The 25,392-nt window shown below is 33.3% G+C and overlaps 5 protein-coding genes across 5 annotated transcripts; all 5 read left to right on the top strand.

The window, feature by feature from the left end:
• The first annotated feature begins 1,312 nt into the window (after positions 1-1,312).
• LOC108197528 (mitochondrial import inner membrane translocase subunit TIM22-4) lies at positions 1,313-7,372 on the top strand. Its single transcript, XM_017365175.2, has 5 exons — positions 1,313-1,533; positions 1,717-1,898; positions 4,138-4,328; positions 4,531-4,603; positions 6,850-7,372. The coding sequence occupies exons 2-5, from the start codon at positions 1,742-1,744 to the stop codon at positions 6,933-6,935; spliced, it is 507 nt and encodes a 168-aa protein (XP_017220664.1). The 5' UTR covers positions 1,313-1,533; positions 1,717-1,741; the 3' UTR covers positions 6,936-7,372.
• Positions 7,373-7,972: 600 nt separating this feature from the next.
• On the top strand, positions 7,973-9,355 carry LOC108197250 (F-box/kelch-repeat protein At3g23880). The gene has a single exon (XM_017364824.2). The coding sequence runs from the start codon at positions 8,010-8,012 to the stop codon at positions 9,099-9,101; it is 1,092 nt and encodes a 363-aa protein (XP_017220313.1). The 5' UTR covers positions 7,973-8,009; the 3' UTR covers positions 9,102-9,355.
• Positions 9,356-10,498: 1,143 nt separating this feature from the next.
• On the top strand, positions 10,499-13,793 carry LOC108199934 (large ribosomal subunit protein eL20z). The gene is made up of 4 exons (XM_017367960.2): positions 10,499-10,801; positions 11,778-11,853; positions 12,872-12,986; positions 13,561-13,793. Exons 1-4 carry the CDS (start codon positions 10,588-10,590, stop codon positions 13,618-13,620), a joined length of 465 nt encoding a protein of 154 aa, XP_017223449.1. The 5' UTR covers positions 10,499-10,587; the 3' UTR covers positions 13,621-13,793.
• Positions 13,794-16,770: 2,977 nt separating this feature from the next.
• LOC108199932 (large ribosomal subunit protein eL20) lies at positions 16,771-18,774 on the top strand. The gene is made up of 4 exons (XM_017367959.2): positions 16,771-16,918; positions 17,033-17,148; positions 17,235-17,298; positions 18,252-18,774. Exons 1-4 carry the CDS (start codon positions 16,904-16,906, stop codon positions 18,591-18,593), a joined length of 537 nt encoding a protein of 178 aa, XP_017223448.1. The 5' UTR covers positions 16,771-16,903; the 3' UTR covers positions 18,594-18,774.
• Positions 18,775-22,314: 3,540 nt separating this feature from the next.
• On the top strand, positions 22,315-24,806 carry LOC108199612 (pentatricopeptide repeat-containing protein At5g46580, chloroplastic). Its single transcript, XM_017367517.2, has one exon. It carries the CDS (start codon positions 22,491-22,493, stop codon positions 24,573-24,575), a length of 2,085 nt encoding a protein of 694 aa, XP_017223006.1. The 5' UTR covers positions 22,315-22,490; the 3' UTR covers positions 24,576-24,806.
• Positions 24,807-25,392: the final 586 nt, after the last annotated feature.

Genomic DNA, 25,392 nt, shown 5'->3' with positions numbered 1-25,392 from the left:
ATTATTCGAAATATTATATATGTTTTGTGTATATAAGTTGGATCATGCATTTATTGTAATAAAATTCACTCACTATGATTAAGTTTTAATTTTATATTCAATCAAATCTATTTTAGGTACAATAATTATTATTTTTTTTGAAAAAAAGAAATTAATTCAATAATGAAAAGTCATACGACATCTACAAGAACAATCGAGTCGAAAAAACATAAAACAGATTATATCGCTGATTAATCTAGTCTTTACAAAGACACAATCAAGCGATTTGTTGAAATTGATATATACACATATAGCCTTCATCAAAATTTCATCAAAACCCGTTTGAGCTATCGATCGTAACTGCAATCCCATATAAATCTTTACCACTGAATCAATCTTTTGAAAATCTGTAAGATCTAACGTCCTGGACATTGAATCACACCAAAACACACCAAAAAACACACCAAGCTCTCACAAGGAGAGAATAAACAAAACTCAAATAAATTGGGAACAAAACTCACTCAAAAAAGATTTTATCAAACAAAAATACAATCTTGAAAGATAAAAATCCTTATCTGGAGAGGGATATTATTGAAAAACAAAAACAAAACAAAGAAAATAACTGATTTGGGGCTTTCCATCGGTGAAAACCGACGGAAACCCTCACGACAGTTTGGGAAAAAGAAGAAGCTTGAGGGGTCGTTTGGTTCATGGAGTGGTATGGGGTTGGAATGAGGAATCGGGTTAAGGTGGTATGGGGATGGGGTATCATTCTTGATATCATGTGTTTGGTTGAGTGATGGAATTAATAATATATTGAATTTAAATATTTTTAAATTATTATTTTTTATTGATGAAAAATAATTTTATAATTTTATTTTATCCAATTTTGAGTTGTTGATTTAATTTTGTGTCAAGCATTTGATTTAATTGTATATAAAATAAAAATAATTTTGATTCCTCATACCCATGTTCCATACCCACCTCCCCCTAAGGTATCAAAAACCCATATTTTGGGGGTTTGAGGTATGGGTTTGGATGAATAAATTTTCCAACCAAACATCTGGTATGGGTTTGAAATGAACCAAACCCATACCTGATACCTGAAAACGCTGAACCAAACGACCCCTGGGAGGTTTTGTTTAGGATTTCGAGGAGAGGCTTTTTTTTAAGTTTTTAACTTAGGTACAGTAATTATTTAAAATCGATTTTAAAATTATCAACCCGATTGAGAAACTAAAATAAATTTAGTTTATTTTAAAATAAATCTGTCAAAAAAAAACAATTTTTTATATTTCCTCCCGTTAAGAATAGCTAGCTCCATGAGAAACACATCATGGTAGTAGTATCACCACCTTGCTCGACCTAGCCAAAAACATCCTAAAAATTGGGAAGCAGAATTGAAGTGGCAACACTAGCACTTTCAATTCAGTTTCTTGTTCTTTGACTTCACCCCATTTCACTTTTCTCTTTGTTGTTATAAATTAAAGACCAGTGCTTCAATACTGTGTTGCCTGTCACCTGTTTGACGAAATTCCTCACTCAAGTTCACAGGTATAATCATAGATGGGTTTTTGCAGAACGTCATATTTTAGCTTTCTCTTCCATGTGCACTTAAAATTATATTAGATATTTAGAGCTTACTCTAGAAAATCTTGATGTTTAAAGAAAATTTGTTTTTTTAGCTTGTATGTAGTTGCAGAGGTTGTTGTATATTTTATGGTGAATACTTTGCAGGTGATTCTGTGAATTTTAAGGCAAGATGAGTACTGAGTCAGAAAATGAGGCCATTAAGTTACCTACCAGTTTGGATGAACCTCGTGTTGTGGAGCCAATGCGGTTGCCTACCATTGAAGAAGTTCGAGGACAAGACATTTGGAACAACTGCGCTGTGCGTAGCGTCACAAGTGGAGTAATGGGTCTGTACTAATCTTTTATTATTATATGTTTTTAAAAAAAATTCTGTGGTTTATGTATATTATATGTTGAATTGTTTTGTGTAATCATGGTAGGCCTTTTCTTTGTAATTTGTGTTTCAAATCTTATTTGCTGTGTTGGTTAGAAGGGGATGTAAGTGGAATGGAGTTAAAAATGTGAAAGGAATGTGACTGAAAATGAATGAAAATTTTAAAATGAACGATGTAAGTGGAACTGAAATGAAAAATTTGAAAGGAATGCAAGTGAGTGGATTTAGAATTATGAAGAAAGTTAGTGTACTGAGAAAAGTGTGAAGGACATGAAACGAGAGGGGTGAAAAAGAAAATAGTCAAAAAGATTATATAATAAAATATTTCAAGACTGCAATTAGGTTTAAGGAAAGAATCATCATCTATTAATATGAATGAGTAAGGTGTGGTCTATTATTTATTTATTTGTAATGGAATCAGAAAGGGAATAGATATATATTGGTTGTTATTATAAATCTGGCCACTAGGCTGTTTGAATCCTCACTGGGATAGTTATTGTGTAGTAACCAAATTTCATTCCATATCCTTCGTTTTGCATTCCAACCAGCCAATCAACTGCAACCTGTGTTTAAAGTATAATCAAAGGTAAACAAAAGATGGTAATAATTCTTGTGATTCGGCGAACTCCGAGATTTATCATGCAAAAATATATATACAATCGGATTACAAGTGTACAAAAAGCAAAGCCGAAAAGCGACTGATGAACTATAAGTTCCCCATCATGGAGAGACAGCTTGAAACTACAGTTGTTATTAGAGAACATTTGATTCGTTGGGTAAATATCTACAGGTCAGACTTCAGAAACACGACTTTTGTACCAGCCGGGGTCACAACTCATTGTTTCAAACTATTAGTTTCTGTTCTCGAACTAAAGTATTATCATCATTAGCAGCAGTGCAGCACAGACTTGTATAAATAGAACATTGGGTAGGCTAACACGAACCATACACACATGTGTACAGTAGAGTAGCCGACTAAGTCTGCAATAAGTCCCTTATCTTCCAAACTGTTTTCTCAAGTATTTGCTAATAACTTCTAGCAATTTCTTATTTGACCGCCCTTTTACACTTTTATACATGCCTGGATTTAAAATATCCGTTCGCCAAACCGTTGCTCTTTTATGATGTGAAACGGATGTGAAGAATATTTTAATATGCTATTAATTAGTTTATATGTATTTAATGCAGATATATAAAGGGATGTATCTATGTACGTTATATGTGTGGGGGGTTTATTTTTAGGTAGTAGGTTATTTATTAAGCCCAATTGTTATGGGGCCTTAATCCATTAGGTTATGTTTTAGGTTTCTAGTCCCTATGTAATACATGTAATCCCACATATTAAAACTGGACTTGATTATTGGAATATTATAATATATTGTATATTGTATTAGGTCTCTTTTATGGGTTGTGATCCATAGTTATATATCTCATATGGTTGGGAAACCTTGGGGTGATGTTTTTTAAGTTCATAATCATTCTATAATAATCTGTACTGCATCATTTTGCATTTAAATTCGTGTGGATGGATTTCGATCATTTAGCTTAAATGTTACCGACATATTAGACTATTTTGGACCACCAACTATGTCATTGATAACTTAATACTGCATTGCTTGGTTTTGGTTATTGGGTTTAAATTTATACACTTACGATATCTGGTATTGTATTGTTTTTGCTGGCATTTTGAGGAGTTATTGGTTTATTAAAACTGCTATTTACTTCTTGAAATTTGAAAATGGAGGCGTTGTTACTAATGGTTTGAAAGAGAATACATGTATAAAGCATTTGACCGCAAATTCAATTAGATTAGGGGGATTGTAGTAGTGTTATTGTTTCGAGTAGAGGTTGCCTTTATTGGTACTTAATAGGATGGTATATTTGAACGCTAAGTTTATGGCCATTGACAATCAAATTTCATTAATATCCAAAATCCTCATTGGGACTTAAAACTTTGTGACAGGACTCAGGAGTTACTTTTCTGTTTTTTTGTGTGTATAATTTCTGGCTTCTGGAAATATGTATGGTATTGCTAGAGTATAGGTGAAAGTCAGTATGGTGGATGTATTTTCTTTTCTTGTGTTGGCCTAACTATTACTAGAGTATATATGTTAATGCAAAAAAAGGATAAACTATTAATATACATTGATGAATTAGTTAATTTATATGTTATGCTTGAATAATTTATGTAGGAGGTGCACTGGGATTGGCCATGGGATTGTTTCTAGGAGCATTAGACAATCCCATAATGCAAGATGAAATGTCTGGTAAGCAGCAATTCATTTATACTGCGAAGCAGATGGGTCGGAGGAGCTGGGGTTCCTGCAAGACTTTTGCTGTAATGGGTTTTATTTTCTCGGCTACTGAATGTGTTGTGGAGAAGGTATGAGGCTAGTTCATTTTTAATATTATCAGGTTCTGGATAAGTGGCAATTCCATATTGCAGGAGAGTGTGCACTTGTGTTTATTATATATTCCAGTAGTTAATCTTTTCATCCCGAATATAATCTCTAACACCTACAGGTTAAAGAATTGATATGTTTAATTATTCTGTGGATATTCATATAAAATACATTGGTTTTTAGGTCCGTGCAAAACATGACATGACAAATACAGTTGCTGCGGGATGTGTAACTGGAGGGACATTGTCGGCAAAAGGTAATTTTTGCTATAATTTTACTGCGTATTTTTGACTTGTTCTAATGCATACATTTTCAAATGCTACAAGCATTGAAATATGATCATTGCAAAATTAATTGTCTATAACTTCCGCTTTGTATTATTTGACTTGTTTCTGCGTGTAGGTTGTTAAATGTTACAAGTAATGAAAATATGGCCATTTTAAAAGTAATTGTTCGCTCTCCTGATGCTTAATGCATTCTGTTTGGATATGTGTGGTTCCCTAAGATCCCTTCATGTTAGAGCATCTCCAACAAGCTCTTAAGTCAAAAAATAGAGAGCATTATAAAAATTGAAGCTCCAAAGACTCTTAGAGGCTCTTCAAAACCTTAAGAGTCTCTTCTCTCTCCTCTCTTTTAAGAGTCTCCCACTCACTCTTAAGTAATAATTTATTATAAAGTAATACAAGCACCCACTTTCTCTCTCCACTTTTGTATTGTACTCCTATTTAATAAAAGTAAGTTAATAGTAAAATATTTTGTAAAGAGTGGATATAAAGAGTGTTGTTGGAGGTGAATGCGCATGAAATTGTTAAGATTCAATTTTTATTATTATATTTGAAGAGTGACTTAAGAGACTAGTGGAGATGCTCTTACTATGGATATGAAAATTATCAGTCGTAAATATCATTATTCTACAAGCTTAATATGATAATTGTCTCGAAAAAGCTGACAATATTGTGCTCTCCGTATTTGTTTTTGTTGCACTTATCTCTGCATGTAGTTGACATATAAATTTCAGCAACTTTGATGCTAAATTTATTTGTTAGCAACTATATGGCTGGATATATAATGGATTTTTTGTCAAAACCACAATATTACATCAATATCATTTACAGCATTAAAGAAATATATTGAAGGTATGTTTGATGTTGTAACAAACCAATAACCCCGCCTGCAAAAGTTTCACACCCAATAAATTCAGTTTGGCATAATCCAAGTAGAACGATACTAATTGCATGTAAACCTCTATACAATAAATCCTAGGAGCTGAATCGAAGTTTTTTCTATTGGGAGCTTATTAGGAAATAGAGTTTTGTGTACATTATTCACACTTCAAAATGTAGCCTTTTCATATTTTAAATAACAAGCACACACACATATCATGCATAAGTATCGTGTTTAAATGAGATTCAAAAGATGCATTTATGCAAGTATCTAGGAGCCTAGGAGGTGTAATATAACTATATGTACATTGCAATTCAAATATTTATTATGTATGCTTTTTTTGGTTAAGGTCAGTGACAAAAATTTAGATCCTCTCCAACTGTGGATTGAATCCACAACCTTTAATTATCAAAAGGAAAGGTGTCTCCGCTAGGCCAAGTTAATTCGTTATGTTTATCGTGTTTGAATTGTTGGTTCATTTGTTTACTTTCTACTCCGCAATTATGCATATATGAGTGCTAGCATAGTCATGAAGTCCATTAAGATTCTAAATCATTTATATCATCTCAAGCTTAATGTTAATACAGTTGATAATCTGTCTCTTTATAAAAAATAAAAATATAGATATATGTAAAATATAATATTTTATTGTAAACACTTAAATTCCTTGGAAGTCCTGAACATAATAAATTACGAGTTGTAGTAAATTTATATCCATAATTTGTCCGAAGTTGGGACCATAATTTTCTGCAGACTGAGCATTTCTGTACAATGTTTTACTTGTTTTTTTTTTGTTACAAAATTCAACAAATGATTGATGCTGGTTTCTACAAAGTTCAAACCAACTCAATACAAGCGTCCATTGCAGAAATCGGTTGCTACTAGTCCGGGTTAACTCAGAGTTTTCTGCCCTAATGAAATTTGTTCTAGAATTAACCAAGGACAGTTCTTTAATCCAAAGTTTGACTGAAGGAAAGGATAGGCAAGCAAAAGTAAAAAAATTGAAAGGGTGTAGCAAGATAATCCACCCTAATAAAACCAACTGAAATGAAGTTTAACAGACATATCCTTCTAGCTAAAAACATCTTTACACTATCATGAAGTCTCTAAATTTCTTGGCTGGACAAGGGCCGAGTGCCTACACCACAGTTATACGTAATAATGCTGCAAAAACAAGTATGCCTCCCAAATTGTGGAGGTGTACATGTGGAGGCATACAACATTCACATACTAAATTGTTGTGCTATACATTCTGTTTCTTTTCTTTGTGCTCTTCCCTTTGCCATTTGATATTTTTATATTTTTGGCTAAGTAATCATAACTTCTTGTGCTTCTTAGGTGGTCCAAAAGCTGCATGCATGGGATGTGCAGGCTTCGCAGCATTTTCAGTTGTAATAGAGAAGTTCTTGGAAAGACACGAGTAATATGGAGATTTTTTGCGTACACATCACATCGGAATCAGGCGGGAGAGTCTTCCACATTGCTACCCGTATTTCAAGATCATGGTTTTTACTAAAATAATTCCCTATTTGCATCAGGGTGTTTGGAAGATATATATTCATTTTTGTTTCACATTATCTCGTCTTAACTTACCTTTGAGCTCCAATATTTGAAATGGTCACTAGGATAGTCATAGGTAAGAGTGGTCATGGACGCTGTAGGCACTAGGCACTTTAAGATTATATGCACTGTTCATTAAACTGTTTGATTCACTTGTTCTTTTATATGAACAATATTGAACAGAGATTCTTGTATATGCTTGTTATATACCTCAGCTCATTGTGTCATATAAGATAAAAACAAATGCAAAACCCATGGCTTTTGCCTATAAACGGACCCAGTCAGGTTCAGGCTTATGAAATCCGATTTTGACCTAATTCTTATGCATATTAAACTGAGCTGATGCCGATAAGCTTACTAAACAATATACTCCCTCCGTCCCTCCCATTTCTTATCGAATGGGTTGGGCACGGAGGTTAAGAAATATGTATAAATTAGTGGAAAAGAGAAAGGAAAGTGGGTGAAGTGGTTGGAACATAGGGAATAGTTTGTTTGAACTTAAGCGCGTTTCCTTATCAAATTTCCGGTTCGCGGTCGGAGTTCAAATTTTAAGTTGGCATAAGACTTTCCTGACTAAACTAACTTGGATCAAGTTGGGTTTTCCCTTGGTGAATCGATTTGAGCTTTAAAAGTTAACTCAGCAAAGTATTGTTTGGACTTTGAACTTGAGTTTTTGCTGCAGAATTGAGTTAAGCTGAGGTAAATCCGAACTCTGCAAAATATTATCACTTGTTTCTGTACATGTAATCGAAGTTACGTAAATAATCGAAACTACTGACCGAGCATGGCTTGAAAAGTCTGCAAACTTTGCACCACACACATCTCTATCACTTGTGCATCTCCAACGACTTGTATCTTTGATTTTTCAAAGTCTCGCACTAATATTCAAACCTGGCTTATAAAATCACACAAATCATACTTTACTCCATCTGAAATACATGGCTGCAGACTGGAATAATTTACCAGAAGAATTGCTAGTAGAAGTACTAGCAAGACTCCCGGTTAAAGGTCTTCTGCAGTCCAAGTCAGTCTGTAAGGCCTGGCTGGGTCTGATCTCGAGCCGGAGTTTCATCCTGACTCACCTCAATCATGCAGCTGCAGACCCAAATAACAAAACCTTCATTGCTCACAGTTACCAAGTGATATCCCCGAACCATAGAATCTCCCTCCTCCGTCTCGATGACCTGGACAACCCTGTCAATCTTGAGCACCCTTTTCCCAGTTCTGTCAGTCCCGGAGAAATGGAAGTTGTTGGTTCTTGCAACGGCTTGCTCTGTCTCACTGATCCTTTAGGCCATATTCGCCTCTGGAACCCTGCAATGAGACGAGTGAGGGACATTTCGGATTTTGCCATCAGTGAAGTTGATAGTACTGGTGAGGTTTCTGTGGGGTTTGGTCACGACGGGGTGTCAGGTGATTACAAGGTTGTGAGGATTGTGTGGACTAGTCGGTCTGAGAAGAGTCCCGGTCGGGTTGAGGTTTATTCGTTTAATCAGGCTTCGTGGAGGGAAATCGAGGTGGAAGTGGACTTTGAACTGATTCATGGTAGTTGCCGCGTAATTGTAAAGGGTAATCCTTATTGGATGGCATTAGCACATAGGTGGGAGGTTCATAAGCAGTTCTTTGTTTCTTTTGATGTTCATAATGAGGTGTTTTCGAAGATTCCTTGGCCTGATCAGTGTATGAACCCGAACGGACGGAGGCAGGGATACGGTACCTTAACGGAGTTTCAAGAATCTTTTGCCGTTGCTGTAGGAAAGTATGTCGAAGGTAGGATCTTGGAGGTTAGCATTTGGGTAATGGATGATAATACCGGTGGAGAATATTCTTGGACGAAAAAGATCAGTGTTGGACCAATTTTGGGTGTTAACAGGCTAGTGGGGTGTCTAAAGAATGGTGAAATTGTGGGGGAAAATAATATTGAGAGACAGCTGATCTTATGTGACTCCACAACCCAAGAGATTAAGCAAACTCAAGTCCGGATACGAACTTTAGGAGTTCACAATTATGTGGAGAGTCTGGTGAACTAGCGGATTCATGAGATGCCAGTACTCAAGCATAATACAGGTTCTGATTAAACCCAAGCATTTGACGGCTAGCGTTATTCATAAGATTGTGTGTTTTTAAGGAATGTTGATGGCAGTGTAAAACATAATAATGATCTGTTGTACTTGTAAGATATATATAGTGTTTACAAGTATTGTGAAAAAGCTCTGAGTTTCTTTCTGCAGGCGCTTGAAATATGTGCAAAAATGTATACCAGACAGTTTGATGTTTCTGGGACGTCTTTTGTGTGTGTTCTTGGCTTCTTGCTTCCTCCATTCTGCACATATACCGTGTTCTGTGTTCGAGTGTGTTCATTAGTTCAATCACTGCAGTCATTTAAAAGTTTTAGAAATCTTATCATTTGAATGTAAATACTTATTTCAGACACCTGTTTATGACAAGAGTGAAATCTGTATTTAGTATTAGAAACTGATATAGCACTAGGACTCTAGGAGCAGCAACATGGTAACTTGCCTGGCTAAATAGCCGAACAAATTCTACCTTATGGAACGCTTCTACGAGACATATGAGGGACATCCATGCTTACCCCCATCAAGACCAGAATATCTGTTATTATGTTACATTAGAGATTGAGTTTGATCGTGCTAGCATCGAACTTAAGGGTTGCGAGGATTATAAATGATAGTTCCAGTCCCCCTCTGTAAATTGAGGTGTATTCACTAAATCTGTAATGATGGCTGTGAGATTTTAGGCTGTTCACCAAATTTTCATCAGCAGCTCAACTGACCTAGTAAAAGACATTTTATGAAGTACAAAAAATTTCATCAACATTTGAATATTCCTCTAGGTTTTAGTGAATTTTAAATAATTTTATTTTAAATAACATCGATTTTATAAATTAATTTAAAATCTTGATTGAATATATCGTTGAATATCCCATAATTCTATTCTAGCACGTTTGAATATTTTGGTATTCTAATATATTCTAAATTCCAAGTAGAATATACCTAAATCCCATAAATAATTTTTTTTAATTCCAATTAAATATACACCCTGATCATTTCATATTATTCTAAATTCGATAACAAAATTCATTTATGTTGGAAAATTAAATAAGTCAGTGGGTTAATATTTTCTCAATTAAATAAGATATCGTTACTATATTGGCAAGAAAATATAAATCTAAAGAATTATCTATCTGCTTTTTCATACATAACTTATTTTAATATAATCATCTACAAATTCTATATTAAATTAACGGACCTTTTGTAATAAATAATTTAGAATATTTTTTAAAATTTTGGAAATAGATATATTTAATAGTAAATTGTTTTAACAAACAAAGGAGTTATTTCTGTGACAAAAAAAAAAGGAGTTATTTCAATTTTTTTTTAAATGATAATATATCGTGATGAAAACATTTATGAAGTGGTATAAAATTAATTACACCACCGGAAGTTAAAACTCGAACCAAAATCGAAAACCTAGCCCTTAAAATTGTCATTAAAAATGGGCGAAGACGGTAAGAACAGCAGCCGGGGCTTCGTGGATCCACCGGCGGCGCCGCCGCCAACTCCGTATTACTACAGCACGTTCCAAGGTGTTTTGAATGCTCAGCCTCAGCCTCCGCCTCAATCTCTGCCACCTTCTCAGCCGGTGGTCGGTTACCCTCAACCAGTACCTCCTGTTGGCTACTATTCTCATGGCTACCAAAATGTCCCAGGTCATCTACACGCATCACATTATATTTATATAATTCAATATCAATTTAATCATATCATATTATATAATTCTTATTTTTTATGTTGATTAATTGAGTAGTATGTTGATGTTTAATTTTGGTGGTGAAATTGCTAGAATTATGTTCCGTAAAAATGGCAAGTGGAGTAGGTTAAGTATTGTAATGTGAAGTGTTAGTTAATAAGAATGTCAATTCGACTGATTCGAGCTATACTGTGGGGTTATAGACTACATGTTTCTAAATTGGAAGATGAGTTTTTAATTGCGATGGAGTTTAGGAGGTGTTTTAGTTGATGTGAGGTGATCATATAGTTTAGTTTAAATGGGACGTGTTCTATCTTTGTTATATAGTATAAAGCATGAGAAAGAGATGGCAAATTGAGTCAATGCACAATTGCACATCAATTTTTTAAACTTCAAAGAATGGCAGAGTTCCAAGTGGGCAGATAAATTATACTCTCTCTGTTTGGATATGTTAATCTCTTGACTTGGTACACATACTTTTAAAGCTTTGACCACCCACTTAAAAATATTCTTTTTGAAATTTTCTTTTGTGAATAAAAGTATTAGTGTCTTATTTTTATACAGAAAAATAATATTTTAAAAATAATATTTTTAAGTATGCTGCCAAAACTGTTAAAGATACATGAAAAAAATTCAAGAACATATTCAAGCAGAGGGAGTATATGTTAGTATACATTGAGATAATTATGTCCAAATATTACTTTTCGGGATCATTCACAAACATAGTTTGCCAACTTTTAATAATGTCCAAATATTACATTTAGGGATCCTTGACAGACATCGCTTGCCAAAGTTTTAAATATACACCTGAGTGGATGTTAAACTTTTTGAGGATTTAGCGTGTATATGCTTTGTTTCACAATGGTTTATTACTTCCTAATCCACTTATTTTTGGCCTTGCATCTAATGTATTGCACTGCTCTGAGTTGTGCCAGGTTATGTATATCCTGATGAGAGACCATATTTAGAGCATCGACTCCCTTGCTGTGGCATGGGTGTCGGCTGGTTTTTGTAAGTTACATTGACATCCCTTGTTTTGTCCTTTACTTATATTGATTCCTCTTTATTGAACAATGTTACTTATAATTTCGCCACTAGTATGTGTGTATAGGGAAGCTTTACATAAATCTATGTTACATTATAGCAATCATTTAACCTGTTATGTAATAAAACAATACAAAGAAATCATGAAGAAATTTGATTTTAAGTACCAATATCGTAATATACCATCTCTAATCGCTCAATGTCTGGCTTGAGTTTCTCTGAGCTTGATGAATCTATTTCCCTTTTCGTTTTCGAACATGTGTTGGCATTTTGGGAGCCCACTTAAGCCGCAACCTTCAACTAGCTGCAATAGTTGTGCTATAACATCTCATTGCCCCAACCAAGATCTACCGGGGCCAATCTATTCTGATTGTAAATACTTGAGCATCTCAGCCATGGAGACCTCTTAGCTAAAATGATTTGTTGGCACTCAAATAGTACCAGATATACATATTCTCTAAAATTTATTCTCCAAGGGCACACTCTTGTTAACTATAATTTTAGCCATCCAAGTTTGGTCTTCTATATTTGTTGATTGCAAACCCATTAGCTAAATACATCCACGTCATCTCCCTCCCAAATTTTCATCTCTCCCCATATATTTATTAATTTTAAAATAATAATAAAATATTGTTTTTGACATATAGCTAACTACTAGAGCTAATACCATTGGAGTCGAGACTCTTACAGATTCAACAAATTTTAGATAACCAATTTTATTATATTATTTTAGATAATCATTTTAACTAATGCCCTTGGAGATGCTTTATAAATGCCAATTTTCAACCTCTTGCAAAATAAATGACTAATAGAACAGGGTATGTGAAACAATCAACAATCAGGTTATATAATACAGTAAAAATGCTGTATTTTGAAATATGGACAGTTGGGCATCCCCCTTGAGAAGCAACATATTTTTCAGTTAGATATTCAATGTATTCAATGCCTAGTTAATGTTGCTGACTGTCCTTTTTTCCTATGCAAGGTTCATTTGTGGCTTCCTTTTTGGCACCGTTCCATGGTATGTTGGGGCTATTCTTCTACTATTTGTGCGGATGGACTACAGAGAAAAACCAGGACTTATAGTGTGCACATTAGCTGTAAGTTGGCTATCTATTACTCGTCTTCCTTTTTAAAAATGCAAAAAATTATTTAAGTGCTCAACTATCTTTCTAATTGACTGTTATGGTCTTATCAAATTTGGGAAGTAGTTACGAATATGAATCTATAACAGGGACTTTTTGCGACTAAGTGATGTATGTATTTTTTCAACCGTGTTGTAGTTTGACTTCGTATCACTGAAAAATATCTTGAGTCCCTTGTCGGGTGCATTTCATTGTGTTCCAGTTACCAATTTAGTTTATATGGGCTGGCTCTTCTGAGTTTCAGACGAACTTTGAATAATAGTGTTGTATATATCCATAGAATCAGAATTTTTTTTTACCAAGATACATAATATTCCAATATTGACTCTCAATCTGACTCTGAAGTTCATATGCAGTCGTTTATTAATCAAATACTTGTTTATGCTCAAGTTTGCTTTGTTTTTTGTTGTTGTTGCTCATAAGTAAGTTTAGACTGGTCATGCTCTTTGCTAGCACCGTAATTAGCATTTCTATTGTATGCAGGCAGCATGTGTTTCTTTGTGCCTAATATGTATTTCAATTTTTGCAGTCCGTACTTGCTACAATTGCCATCATGCTTGGTGTGACAAAGGCAACCAATGCCTGGTGAAGCTCAAACAGTATACTGTGTATATATTTATATCCTGAAGAATAAAATATTTCAGTGACATTTCGTGTTGTGGTCGGCTCTATAGAGATGGTTCCATAATTGTGAATGGTGTTGTGTTGATATATTTACATATCCTATTTAGCGAATAATGAATTCCAAATTTTGTTTGATAAGGGGTAGGTTCATCATTCATGCATCACTCGTCTACAAAATTCTTTCTGCGAACTTAGGATGAGAACTAAAATTTACTCTACCATTAGTAATTATTTGTCCTGTAATAATCAAATTGAATTAATTTTTTATGTATATGTCAAAAAAATTTAAATTTATTTTATGGTATAATTTTCATTTTTATAATTTACTATTTAATCAAAAATATTTATTTATCCAGGAAAAATCAAAACAGTAACTCATTTGATGACACAGGTATGATATCATTTCGGAAACAAATCTGCACATGAATAGAAATAAAATCTGCACTTTGATAGCTGAGTAGTACTTTTTAATTTTTGATTTAAATATTAAACTTTATAAAAATTCAAATAATCACATCCTAAGTCGATTTGGACTCAGTTATTAATTTATTAATGTATTAATATATGAATTATCAAATTCAGGTACAAATGCAATAAAGAATCTTTTAATTGATCTTCTAATGAACACACAAAAGTTCAAATTAAAGCATGAAGAGAAAATTCAAATTTTAAAAACAAATAAATTAAAAAAGTCAACTTGCCATTGAAAAAAACCAAAATTAAGATCCACAGTTACTACTATTAAAATCAAATAATATCCAAATTTACAAATCTAAACTAAAATCATGCAATAAAATAAGTCAATCACTAATTAAGTCATCACTACACCACCTCCACCGCCACTATGCAAAAACTAGAAAATCGCAAACATTCATCATGGACACTAACAAAAACTAAAAATCGAAAACGAGAATCCTGAGCACTTAAATGTAACTAATCATATAATATAAAATTGATTACATATACCCGATCTCCTCAAACAAAATAGATTAAGAAATGACAAAGTAGAACACAAAAGAACACATACACTAATAGATTTAAGCACATCATTATACTTAGAGGGTTGTATTGGATTGGGATTTTAAAGCATTTTTTTGGCATTTCTTGAAATCCGTGGATATTCGATTGGAGATTGTTTGAAATCTATTAAAATCTTAAGGTAATCAATTGAGATTTTAAATTATGCTATAAAATCTGGTGGTATTCAATTGGGATTTTAAATTATACTTTAAAATCCGATGGTGTTCAATTAACGGGGGTGTATTCAGTTGGGATTTTAATGGATTGTTTTTAGTCTATGGATTTTAATGGATTGTACGTGATTTTGATTTTGTGCGGATTCTTGATCAAATGTCGCAGAGTTGATAGGATTTAAGCACAATGCTTCAAAATCCCATTGATTTTGGTGGGATTTCAAAAATCTTAAAATACACTGAAGAATGCCATAAAATCCATCATTTTATGAAATCCAAAAAAATCCATCAGCATTTGAATACCATCAGATTTTAATAGATTTTAAACAATCCCAATTGAATACATCGGATTTTAAAGCATAATTTAAAATCCCAATCGAATACCACCAGATTTTGTAGCATAATTTAAAATCCCAATTGAATACCTCAAGATTTTAATGGATTTCAAACAATCCCAATAGAATACCCTTGGATTTCATGAATGCAAAAAAATGCTTTAAAATCCCAATCCAATACACCCTTCTAAGATTGTTTAAAATCCATTAAAATCTTATAGTATTCAAATGCTAATGGATTTTTTCTGGATTTCATAAAATGATGGATTTTGTGGGATTTGTCAGTGTGTTTTAACTTTTTTGAAATCTCACCAAAATCAATGGGATTTTGAAGCATGGTGCTTAAATCCTATTAACTTTGCGATATTTTATCACATAACCATAATCATGAAGTTTTATGTATTAGAAAGATCACACCAGTTTCTCTTGTTTCTTAATGTATTTCCATAGATATGATATTTGAGTATTTGACAACTGTGAGCACTCGGACTCGTAACCTCAGTTCTCGAACACCATTTCCAGTGATGTGTTGATGACTATGCACCAACATAGTTTTCATAGCTGAAATTGAGAGAGGAGGGAGGCTGAGGGAGGGGAGGGGAGGGGGAGAGAGAGTGAGATTAACGGAGATGTATTTGATTGAGATTTTAAAGGATTGTTTTTAATTTATGAATTTTAATGGATTATATGTGATTTTGATCAAATTTTGTATCATAATTTAAAATCTCAATCGAATAACTCAAGATTTTAATGGATTTTGAACAATCCCAATTGAATACCCTCGGATTTCATAAATGAAAAAAAATATTTTAAAATCTCAATCCAATACACCCATTAGACCTGACAATTTGACACGTAACACGCTAACACGAAACGAAACGACACGAAAAAAATGAATACGAGTTTTGATTTTCGATACACGAAACACGAAAGTACACGAACACGAAATTACACGATAGATTTCGTGTCGGATATGGATTTTCATTTGGGGTACACGAAATACACGAAAGTACACGAAATATTTGTAGATCATATTTATTATATATATGTAATGATATATTAAATATATAATTGAGTATAAAGTATATATTTATATGTATGTGTGGATATATATTGTAGATACATTAACAAATTTATAAAGAATTGTATACAAGTATAATATATATCATTCACATTTAATAAATTTATAAAGGAAAATATATATTAAATCCATTTTTTGATTAAAAAATATATTATTATTTTTATATATAATATACACGAAAAGTACACGAAATATACACGAAACGATTCGAAACGGACACGGGTTTCAAATTAGGTACACGAAATTAATAACGGGCCGATACGGGTTTCACCTTCGAATACACGAAACACGAAAATACACGAAACGAAAGTATACGAAACGAAACGATTGCCACTCCTGACACCCATCTTAGAATTAACATTTTAACAGTTAATTACGAAGTTAAATAAAAAAAGAAGCTAAAATCAGAATCTACAAAAGGTTATGCATTGCTAACATAATTTCCTAACAATGGGCTGGGCCTGCACACTTCATATCCGAAGATCAAAGTTAGCCCAAAACCATTCCTTTGAGCTAGGGTTTCAACTGACCTTTATTATACGTGTACACATATATCGAATACTACTCTGAGCGCCTTTTGAAACGCCGCCGCTCAGAGAGACAGGGAGAGAGAGGAGAGAGTGAGAGAGATCATCGGAAATGGTGACTTACAAGGTAATTAACTTCAATTTATAGTCTCCCAAATCTCTCTCTCTAATATGTACATTGAATTTGATTGATCTAGGGTTTTTGATGTATAATTGATGTGTTGTATTGGAAATTGTGCAGTTCCATCAGTATCAGGTGGTCGGAAGAGCTTTACCGACGGAGAGCGATGAGCATCCCAAGATTTACCGGATGAAGCTTTGGGCTACTAATGAAGTTCGCGCCAAATCCAAGTTCTGGTATGTTTTTTTTTTCCTTTTGTGTATTTGTTGATGTATTTTTGATTTAGTGTTGATGTGATTGTATAATTGTTTTGTTCGAGAAGGTACTTTTTGAGGAAGTTGAAGAAAGTGAAGAAGAGCAATGGTCAAATGCTTGCTATCAACGAGGTACATTTCGTGTCTTTCGTCTTTCGGTTTGTGTCCGCCATGTCTTTTTTTTTTTTTTTTGGTTTCTCGATTCGTATAGAAATGAATATGACTGTCGAAGACTACTGGAATGGAGTATGTGTGTGTGTTTTGAATACACTTCTGTAGAGTTTTCTATATGGTCAATTGTCGAGTAATATCCGCTTTGTTGTCTTCGCCCGTTACCCTTTTTTGATCCCGTGATACATTTGGCTTGGCTGAATTCTTTCTCTGATGTCCTAAATAACGAAGTGCATGGTACAAGCAGGGGTATTGTAAAGATGATGTACACGTTATGTTTTGATAGTGTCTTCGCAAGAAATGAACAAGTCTTTTAATTTCTTATGTGGAGTTTAAAATAACACTAGAACCTCACATATGCAGTTGGCGTGATGATATAGTTGTATTTTAATGTTCTGAGAGATGGTTAGGATATGATTACTTGTAACTCTCTTGTATCTGTCACCACCTGCACTCAGCCTGAATTTAATTGGTTATTTTGAGTTGTGAATTTAACATTTTACTAATTTAAAACGCAGTGCACTGTCTAAACAAGGATGTTGTTATATAAGCATGCTGTACAGTATACGCTAAATTCTTTGGTTGATATGTAGTCTGTGGGTGTTGGTATGACATAATAGAAAATATACCAGTGTGCTAAATAGCGAAAAGTTGTATACATGTATAGATATAGTACTAGGTTGTGATAGGAAAAGTATGTGAATCCTTTAACTCCCAACTATACACTGTTAGTAGATTTATATTGGTTCTCTGTCGGTCTCTCTGTGATGGACAAACGCAAATTTTTTATGCTTCCTTGTAAAAAATTTCATATCTTTTTTGCAAATAAAAGTGCAATTAGGTAATTGATCCCCTTGTTTGCAGCTGCATGTTTTATTAATTAGCACCGCTTTTTCAATGTGTTTATGTTGTAGATCTTTGAGAAAAATCCTACGACAATTAAGAACTATGGCGTTTGGTTGAGGTACCAGAGTAGGACTGGATATCATAACATGTACAAAGAGTACCGTGACACCACTCTGAATGGTGCTATTGAGCAGATGTACACTGAAATGGGTTCTCGTCACAGAGTTCGTAACCACTGCATTCAAATCATAAAGACTGCCACCATTCCGGCCAAGCTCTGCAAGAGGGAGAGCACCAAACAGTTCCACAACTCCAAAATCAAGTTCCCGTTGGTTTCCAAGAAGGTTAGGCCACCAAGCAGGAAGCTGAAGACAACATACAAGGCATCCAAGCCTAACTTGTTTGTGTAATTTGTTTTGAAGAAGCAAAAGATATTATCTTGATGCAATTTTTTTTTGCTTTAGTGACCTAGTGTTTTCAGTATTTAATGCTTGGATGTTTTTTTGGTATTGAGATGGTTTCGCATTTAGGATCAGACATAAATTGATCTCTTACTGTTCTATTATTATGGTTGAAAGTTTTTGTGCTTCATCTAATCCTGACATGTGCAACTAAAGTGGTCTTTATGTTATGGTAGTGAACTATTATCAGTAGTCTCAGTTTTGTGTTTATGTTATATGGTAACCACGGACAATTTTTAAGTTTACCGATAAATGAAGCTAGTTAGATTTTTTAAGTGTACCAAAATAAGAAGGAAGTTGGAATTTGTGGTTGGCAGATTGAGAAAAGGGCCGCTTAATTGGCAGAATAGTTCGGTTATTCTATATACTTGACTCCATCCAGTGAAATAAAATGGTAAAAGGCCCCGTCCAAGTTTGAGCACAAACCACAAAGCTTGTTTTAACCAAATTTAAAATTATGACCTATAATATATAAGTTATTACAGTACAAATTTAAACTATAAGAATAGGAATAAAAGTAATTTATGGGTAATCTATGATCTTACAAATAAATTTTATCAAAAAAATGGTTTAAGAAATTAGGTAGATGAAAAGATATATCAAACTAATTTAAAATTTTATGTCCGTTTCTGATTTATTTTTGATTTTAAGTCTGTTTCAGATTTATTACACAAGCAATCAAAAAATCAAAAAAATATATGAATTAGAACCGAAAAGAACTATGTAGCGGTATGTGGCGATGGTGGCGATATAACAGTGATTAACGTGTAAAATTGGATTGTTATTAATTATATAATCACTTTAATTACTATTTTAAATTTGTCTTTAGTTATATAAATATGTATTTTGTATTATCAATTTTTTAATAGTTTTAACGATAATAAATATGTATTTTATATTACCAGTTTAAATTGTGATTAACTATAGTGTTTTGTTGAACTCTAAATATTTTTAAAATCTTAATTATCTCTTTTCTGTGAATATTGATATTGATATTAATTACATTTTTGTTGATCTCTTTTATATTGCGTTAATAGTGTTACTTAAATTAGCTCGTCGTTATGATTTATATTTATATTTTATTTTAATAAAATTTGTGTCATATTTGATACAGTTCGGGCGTATACGAAACATCATTCTCTGATGTGTTATAACTGTATATGAATGTATTATTTATCATATGTATGATGATAATAAATGTCATTTATCACGATTTTATATTATTTTATAGAAGTTTTATTTAATTATATGTCTAATTAAAAGATTTCGACATTTCTTTTGAGATTATAAACTTTTGTTTGGATTACGAAAATTTTTCGGGATATTTTTTTAAGTTAAATGATAAATTTATTTTGATTGAAATTTTTTATAAAAGATTATAATTTTATATTGATATAGTATACCTTACAATTAGAAATCACTGCGTTCAAATATTATAACATTCAAACTCCAAAACTGCGCTCACTTGTGCAAAATAAAATGAAATTTATATTATAAATTAAAGATGTTTATAGAAAATGTTTATAATTCTCATTTATTAAATATTTACAATTCTCATTAAATCATTTCACAAAATCTAACCCACACATTTGTATGAAACACTCAATCTTCTTCCACATCATATTTTCGTGCAATATTCATCAAAAAAAATTAACTTTTTCATATTCTGTTTCTTACTTTATCTGTAAACTCTTTTTCTAAATTTTTTCCTCTATTTCATTTATGTGAAAATAATTTAATAGACACTCGAAAACATTAGCGAAAAAGAAAGCATTTGATTACAGATCCCGATAGATGGATTTTGATTCCATTTTTATATATTTTTGAAATATTATTTTTATATCATTTGGTAGACGGATGTTCTTGACATATTTTCTTATTTTTCTTCCTTATGCTTTATTTTATAATTTCATTATAGATGTATAAATTATTGAACATCTATCAGAAATTAATTTAAATACTACTCAACTCCTACAAATAATGAAACATATTTAATTTAAGTTGATTTAGTTTACTCCGATACCTAAAAAAAGTTAAATAAATCAATATAAACCTAAATCTAAACGCTGCTTATTTGATTTTTTCTGTTTTCATATAGCGCTCAATGTTTATGAGATGACTCCACTTAGGTACTGTTTGGGGTTGCTGTTGCAGACAGCAACACCAACTTTTTGCTGAAAAGCAGGTGAAAAACTGTTTGGTAAATCAAAAACCAGCTTTTCCTGAACAGCAGTTTTTAGCCGAAAAGCTGCTGTTAGAAAAAGCAGGTCCTCCCATGCTTTTGGAAAAAGCTGCTTTTCAGCTTTTGCAGAATGCTGTTATAGATTTCATTATAAAACCTCACCAAAAACATTATTATTTTTTAATTTATAACTCAAAATAAGTAATATCAAAAAATTACCAAACAGTTATCTGATTTCTACAACAGCACTTATTTTACCAGCACTTTTTCTGACAGCACAGCAATTTTTAACAGCACTCCCAAACAGACCCTTAATCATTCAAAACTCATTAAATCATTCGAAATATTCTACTGAAAAATGCATTCGGAGTTTGCCTTATTTATGCTTAATAAGTTACTCCCTCCCGTCTCATTTTAGTTGTCACATTTCTATTTTTGTTGGTCAAATTGACTAACTTTTGACCAAAAATTATAAGTCACTTTTTCATTATTTTTAAAAACTGAAAATTACATCTTAAAGTAGATTAAAAATTATTTTCGGTGACATATTTTTTTTATTTTTTTAATTGATAAAATATTTATAAATTTCAGTTAAACTTTGGTTAATTTGACCGGCACGAAACCAAAGGTGAAACTAAAATGGGACGGAGGGAGTAAAAAGATGAAGTAGAAATAGAACTCGTACTATCATATTATGGGACTGTTTGAGTGAGCTTAAAATAAGTGCTTTTTGCTTAAAATAAAAAAGTGAAGTAGAATTCAGAAGCAAATTAAGACTTATAAGTGATTAAAGTGTTTGGGAAAAAAGTAGAAGTCATGAAACAAAAGCTAGTATTCTTAACTTATTTTAAGTGCTTCTTGACTTTTTATACAAACAGTACGAATAAATGCTTATAACTTAAAAGTCCGGAAGCCGGGCTTTTAAGTGTTTGCCAAAGACCACCTATGTTTTCCACCCATCAGATCTCATGAAACAATTTAAGGTCATAACATTTGCATTTGGTATATTATTTTCTGTTTTCAAAATAAATTTTTATACATTACAACAAATTGGCAACTTTTTAAAAATAAACAAATATCCGATTCGATAAAGGAGCAGATAAATTAATTTATTCATTTTTTTCCTTAACTCTTTGTAAAATAAATTTAGAAAGAAATACTTCCTCAGTCTCAATGTACAAGTCTCTTTTGAAAAAAATTATTTGTCTCAAAATACTTGTCTCTCACTTTTTTCAAAGTTATGTTTTAAATGGTTTTGTTGAAATGCTCTTAAAACACAATTTTCAAAATTTGACTAATAAACTTATACTTGTATCACATTTTAATTTGGTGCAACTATCAAGGATTGACAAGAAAAAACTAAATATCCAATTAACATTTTGTCAGGATGCGTAAATTTTTCAAAAAGATTTATAAATTTATAAATCGAGAGGGAGAGTCTCAAAAGAATTGAAAAATCAAAGAATTACAGTGACGAGGACAGCAGGACACCTTTGACTTTGAGTTGAGTAAGAATTTCAACAAAAGAGATAAGGTTTGCCAAAATATCCCAGCAAGGGTTTTACAAATTTGAGTTTTATCATTCAGCCAGCCAGCCTCCATTATCATCTCCACTCCCAATCTTGTAAGTCTACATTCTACTTGTCTGTTTATATATATTACAAATGGCTACTACTTTCTCTTCTGCTATTGATGTGAATTACACTAAATTCTCACATGGGTTTACACAAATTAAGAGATTGCCCACAAAAAGATTCACCATTTCTTGTAATGTGAGTGACCCACAAAAGCAAAACCCCTCTTTAGCTGAACAATTGAAGCCTCTCTCTGACACAACTCTCTCTGAGGACCCTAAGAGAGATGCCCAATTCTTGTCTAAGCATAAGTCCACTTGGGTCAATCCTGCTAGGCGCAAGCCTTCTGTGCTTAATTTGCAGAGGCATAAGAAGGCTTCGTATTCGTATACGCCTGAGGTTAGAGACCTTAAGTTGTTTGCTAAGAAGATTAATGAATGTGATGCTTCTGAGGAGGCTTTTATGGCAGTTCTTGAAGAGATTCCTAAGGTGCCCACGAGAGAGAATGCACTTTTGGTGTTGAATAGTTTGAAACCTTGGGAAAAGGCGGTGCTTTTCTTTAATTGGTTGAAGGCCCAGAAGTTGTTTCCGATGGAGACGATATTTTATAATGTTGTGATGAAGTCTTTGAGGTTTGGGAGGCAGTTTCAGATTGTGGAGGATCTTGCGAATGAGATGATTGATAATGAGGTTGAGCTTGATAATATTACTTATTCGACTATTATTTCTTGTGCGAAAAAATGTGGGCGTTTTGATAAGGCGGTGGAGTGGTTTGAGAGGATGTATAAGACTGGATTGATGCCGGATGAGGTTACTTATTCCGCTGTTTTGGATGTTTATGCTAAATTAGGGAAGGTTGAGGAGGCGATGAGTTTGTATGAGAGGGGGAGGGCTAGTGGGTGGGAACCTGATTCTATTGCTTTTGCGGTGTTGGGGAAAATGTATGGTGAGGCTGGGGATTATGATGGTATTAGGTTTGTGTTTGAAGAGATGAAAGCTCTTGGGGTTCGACCGAATTTGGTTGTGTATAATACATTGTTGGAAGCATTGGGTAAAGCTGGAAAGCCTGCTTTGGCTAGGAGTTTGTTCGAGGATATGATTGATTCAGGTATTACACCGGATGCCAAAACACTGACTGCGCTTGTCAAGATTTATGGTAAGAAAAGGTGGGCTCGTGATGCACTGGAGCTTTGGGGGCGCATGAAGTCTAATGCGTGGCCAATGGATTTCTATCTTTATAATACATTGTTGAATATGTGTGCTGATCTTGGGTTGGAGGAGGAAGCAGAGGGGCTCTTTAAGGAAATGAAGGGGTTGCAGAATTGTAGACCTGACAGTTGGAGTTACACTGCAATGCTGAATATATATGGAAGTGGTGGAAATGTTGACAAGGCACTGGAATTGTTCGAGGAGATGGCCCAATCGAATGTTTCACTCAATGTTATGGGATGCACTTGTCTGATTCAGTGCTTGGGAAGGGCCAAAAAAATTGATGATTTAGTCAGGGTTTATGAATTTGCAATGGCCAGAGGGGTAAGGCCGGATGATAAGCTCTGTGGATGCTTGCTCTCTGTTGCCTCGTATTTTGAGGGAGGGGATCTGGACAAGGTCCTTAGTTGTTTAGAACGAGCTAGTCCCAAATTATTTGCTTTCATAAAGTTGCTTGACAAGGAAGATACTGTTTATGGGTCTGTAAAAGAAACTTTTAAGTCCATACTTAATAACACTGCAGTTGAGGCTAGAAGACCCTTTTGCAATTGCTTGATAGATATATGTCGAAAGAGAAATCTTCATGTAAGAGCACACGAGTTGCTTTATATTGGATCCGAGCATGGTTTGTACCCAGGATTACACACTAAGACGTCAGAGGAGTGGTGTTTAAATGTTCGATCTCTATCAGTAGGTGCGGCACAAACTGCATTAGAAGAATGGGTGGAGTCTCTGACTAAGATTGTTGAACGTCAAGAGGCATTGCCAGAACTACTATCTGCCAACACGGGTGCAGGAACACATAAATATTCCCAAGGACTGGCTACTTCATTTGATTTGCATGTGAAGGAGCTTGCAGCACCTTTTACACAGAGTGAAGACAAAGCTGGGCTTTTTGTGGCAACAAAAGAAGATATAATATCATGGGTGCAATCGAAGTCTCCAGCAGTTGCTGTTGTTGCATAATAGCACCAAGCAAATCATGATTGTTATATATAATATGCATTAGGATATTAGCAACCACAAGTTAAGATTGTGATATTAGCTAGCAGGATACGACAGGTTCATACCATAATTCTATCGTCTAGCTTCTTTATCTCAATACACTATCAAAGTTTTGTTAAATAAGTGAGCTATGTTAATCTACTAAATAGTTTTGTAATGGTTTTGCTTGATGTCAATTTTCCTTCTATAGCATACTCCTGTTTGCTGATTAATAATATATTCTTTTGTTTAGTATGAATAAGCTTCTTCTGGAAAAAATTGTATATCTAATACTTCCCAGTGTTATGCCAACCTATTTATTTGGTAATATGCAAATCTAGTAATCTCTGGAACAACTGCTGAAGAAGCCAGACTGGTGTATCATTTTTAGACCAATATATGTGAAATATGTAAAAGAAGAAGATAAGAATGATTAAGCTTTTCTCGAGAAAAATAAAAGAAGAAAACGAAAGATGATCCCTTCTCTTATTAATTGAAGAGCAGTTTGCCCAAAATTCTCTACTCTTTGTGGTCATATTTTATTGCAGGTGTTGGCCAATTTACCTGATTTTTCAACAAAGTAGCCCAAGCCTTTGATTATCAAGCTCTGGAATGCATACACGGCTAGTAAGTTACACCTGTTATTTTAATTATGTACTTCTTTTCAGGTTTGCTATGACCTGCTAATATCTGCAAGTCTTATTCGATAACTAAAACTGACAGTTAGCTTTGAATTATGATCAAAATTAGAGATGACGAGATATTTGCATTTTATTCTGCACTGTTTGTGCATTTATTC

The sequence above is a fragment of the Daucus carota genome, chromosome 8, assembly GCF_001625215.2.
Source record: "Daucus carota subsp. sativus chromosome 8, DH1 v3.0, whole genome shotgun sequence".
In the NCBI taxonomy this organism is placed as follows: Eukaryota; Viridiplantae; Streptophyta; class Magnoliopsida; order Apiales; family Apiaceae; genus Daucus; species Daucus carota.
This window is presented reverse-complemented; position numbering and strand designations above follow the sequence as displayed.

Bases quoted from the DNA above. Each gene is read 5' to 3' on its own strand.
- LOC108197528 (XM_017365175.2), top strand. From the start codon at position 1,742: ATGAGTACTGAGTCAGAAAATGAGGCCATTAAGTTACCTACCAGTTTG. The intron at 4,329-4,530 runs GTATGAGGCTAG...ATTGGTTTTTAG, and splicing joins CTGAATGTGTTGTGGAGAAG to GTCCGTGCAAAACATGACAT. The intron at 4,604-6,849 runs GTAATTTTTGCT...TGTGCTTCTTAG, and splicing joins AGGGACATTGTCGGCAAAAG to GTGGTCCAAAAGCTGCATGC.
- LOC108197250 (XM_017364824.2), top strand. From the start codon at position 8,010: ATGGCTGCAGACTGGAATAATTTACCAGAAGAATTGCTAGTAGAAGTA.
- LOC108199934 (XM_017367960.2), top strand. From the start codon at position 10,588: ATGGGCGAAGACGGTAAGAACAGCAGCCGGGGCTTCGTGGATCCACCG. The intron at 11,854-12,871 runs GTAAGTTACATT...TTCCTATGCAAG, and splicing joins ATGGGTGTCGGCTGGTTTTT to GTTCATTTGTGGCTTCCTTT. The intron at 12,987-13,560 runs GTAAGTTGGCTA...CAATTTTTGCAG, and splicing joins TTATAGTGTGCACATTAGCT to TCCGTACTTGCTACAATTGC.
- LOC108199932 (XM_017367959.2), top strand. The intron at 17,149-17,234 runs GTATGTTTTTTT...TTGTTCGAGAAG, and splicing joins CGCGCCAAATCCAAGTTCTG to GTACTTTTTGAGGAAGTTGA. The intron at 17,299-18,251 runs GTACATTTCGTG...TTTATGTTGTAG, and splicing joins AAATGCTTGCTATCAACGAG to ATCTTTGAGAAAAATCCTAC.
- LOC108199612 (XM_017367517.2), top strand. From the start codon at position 22,491: ATGGCTACTACTTTCTCTTCTGCTATTGATGTGAATTACACTAAATTC.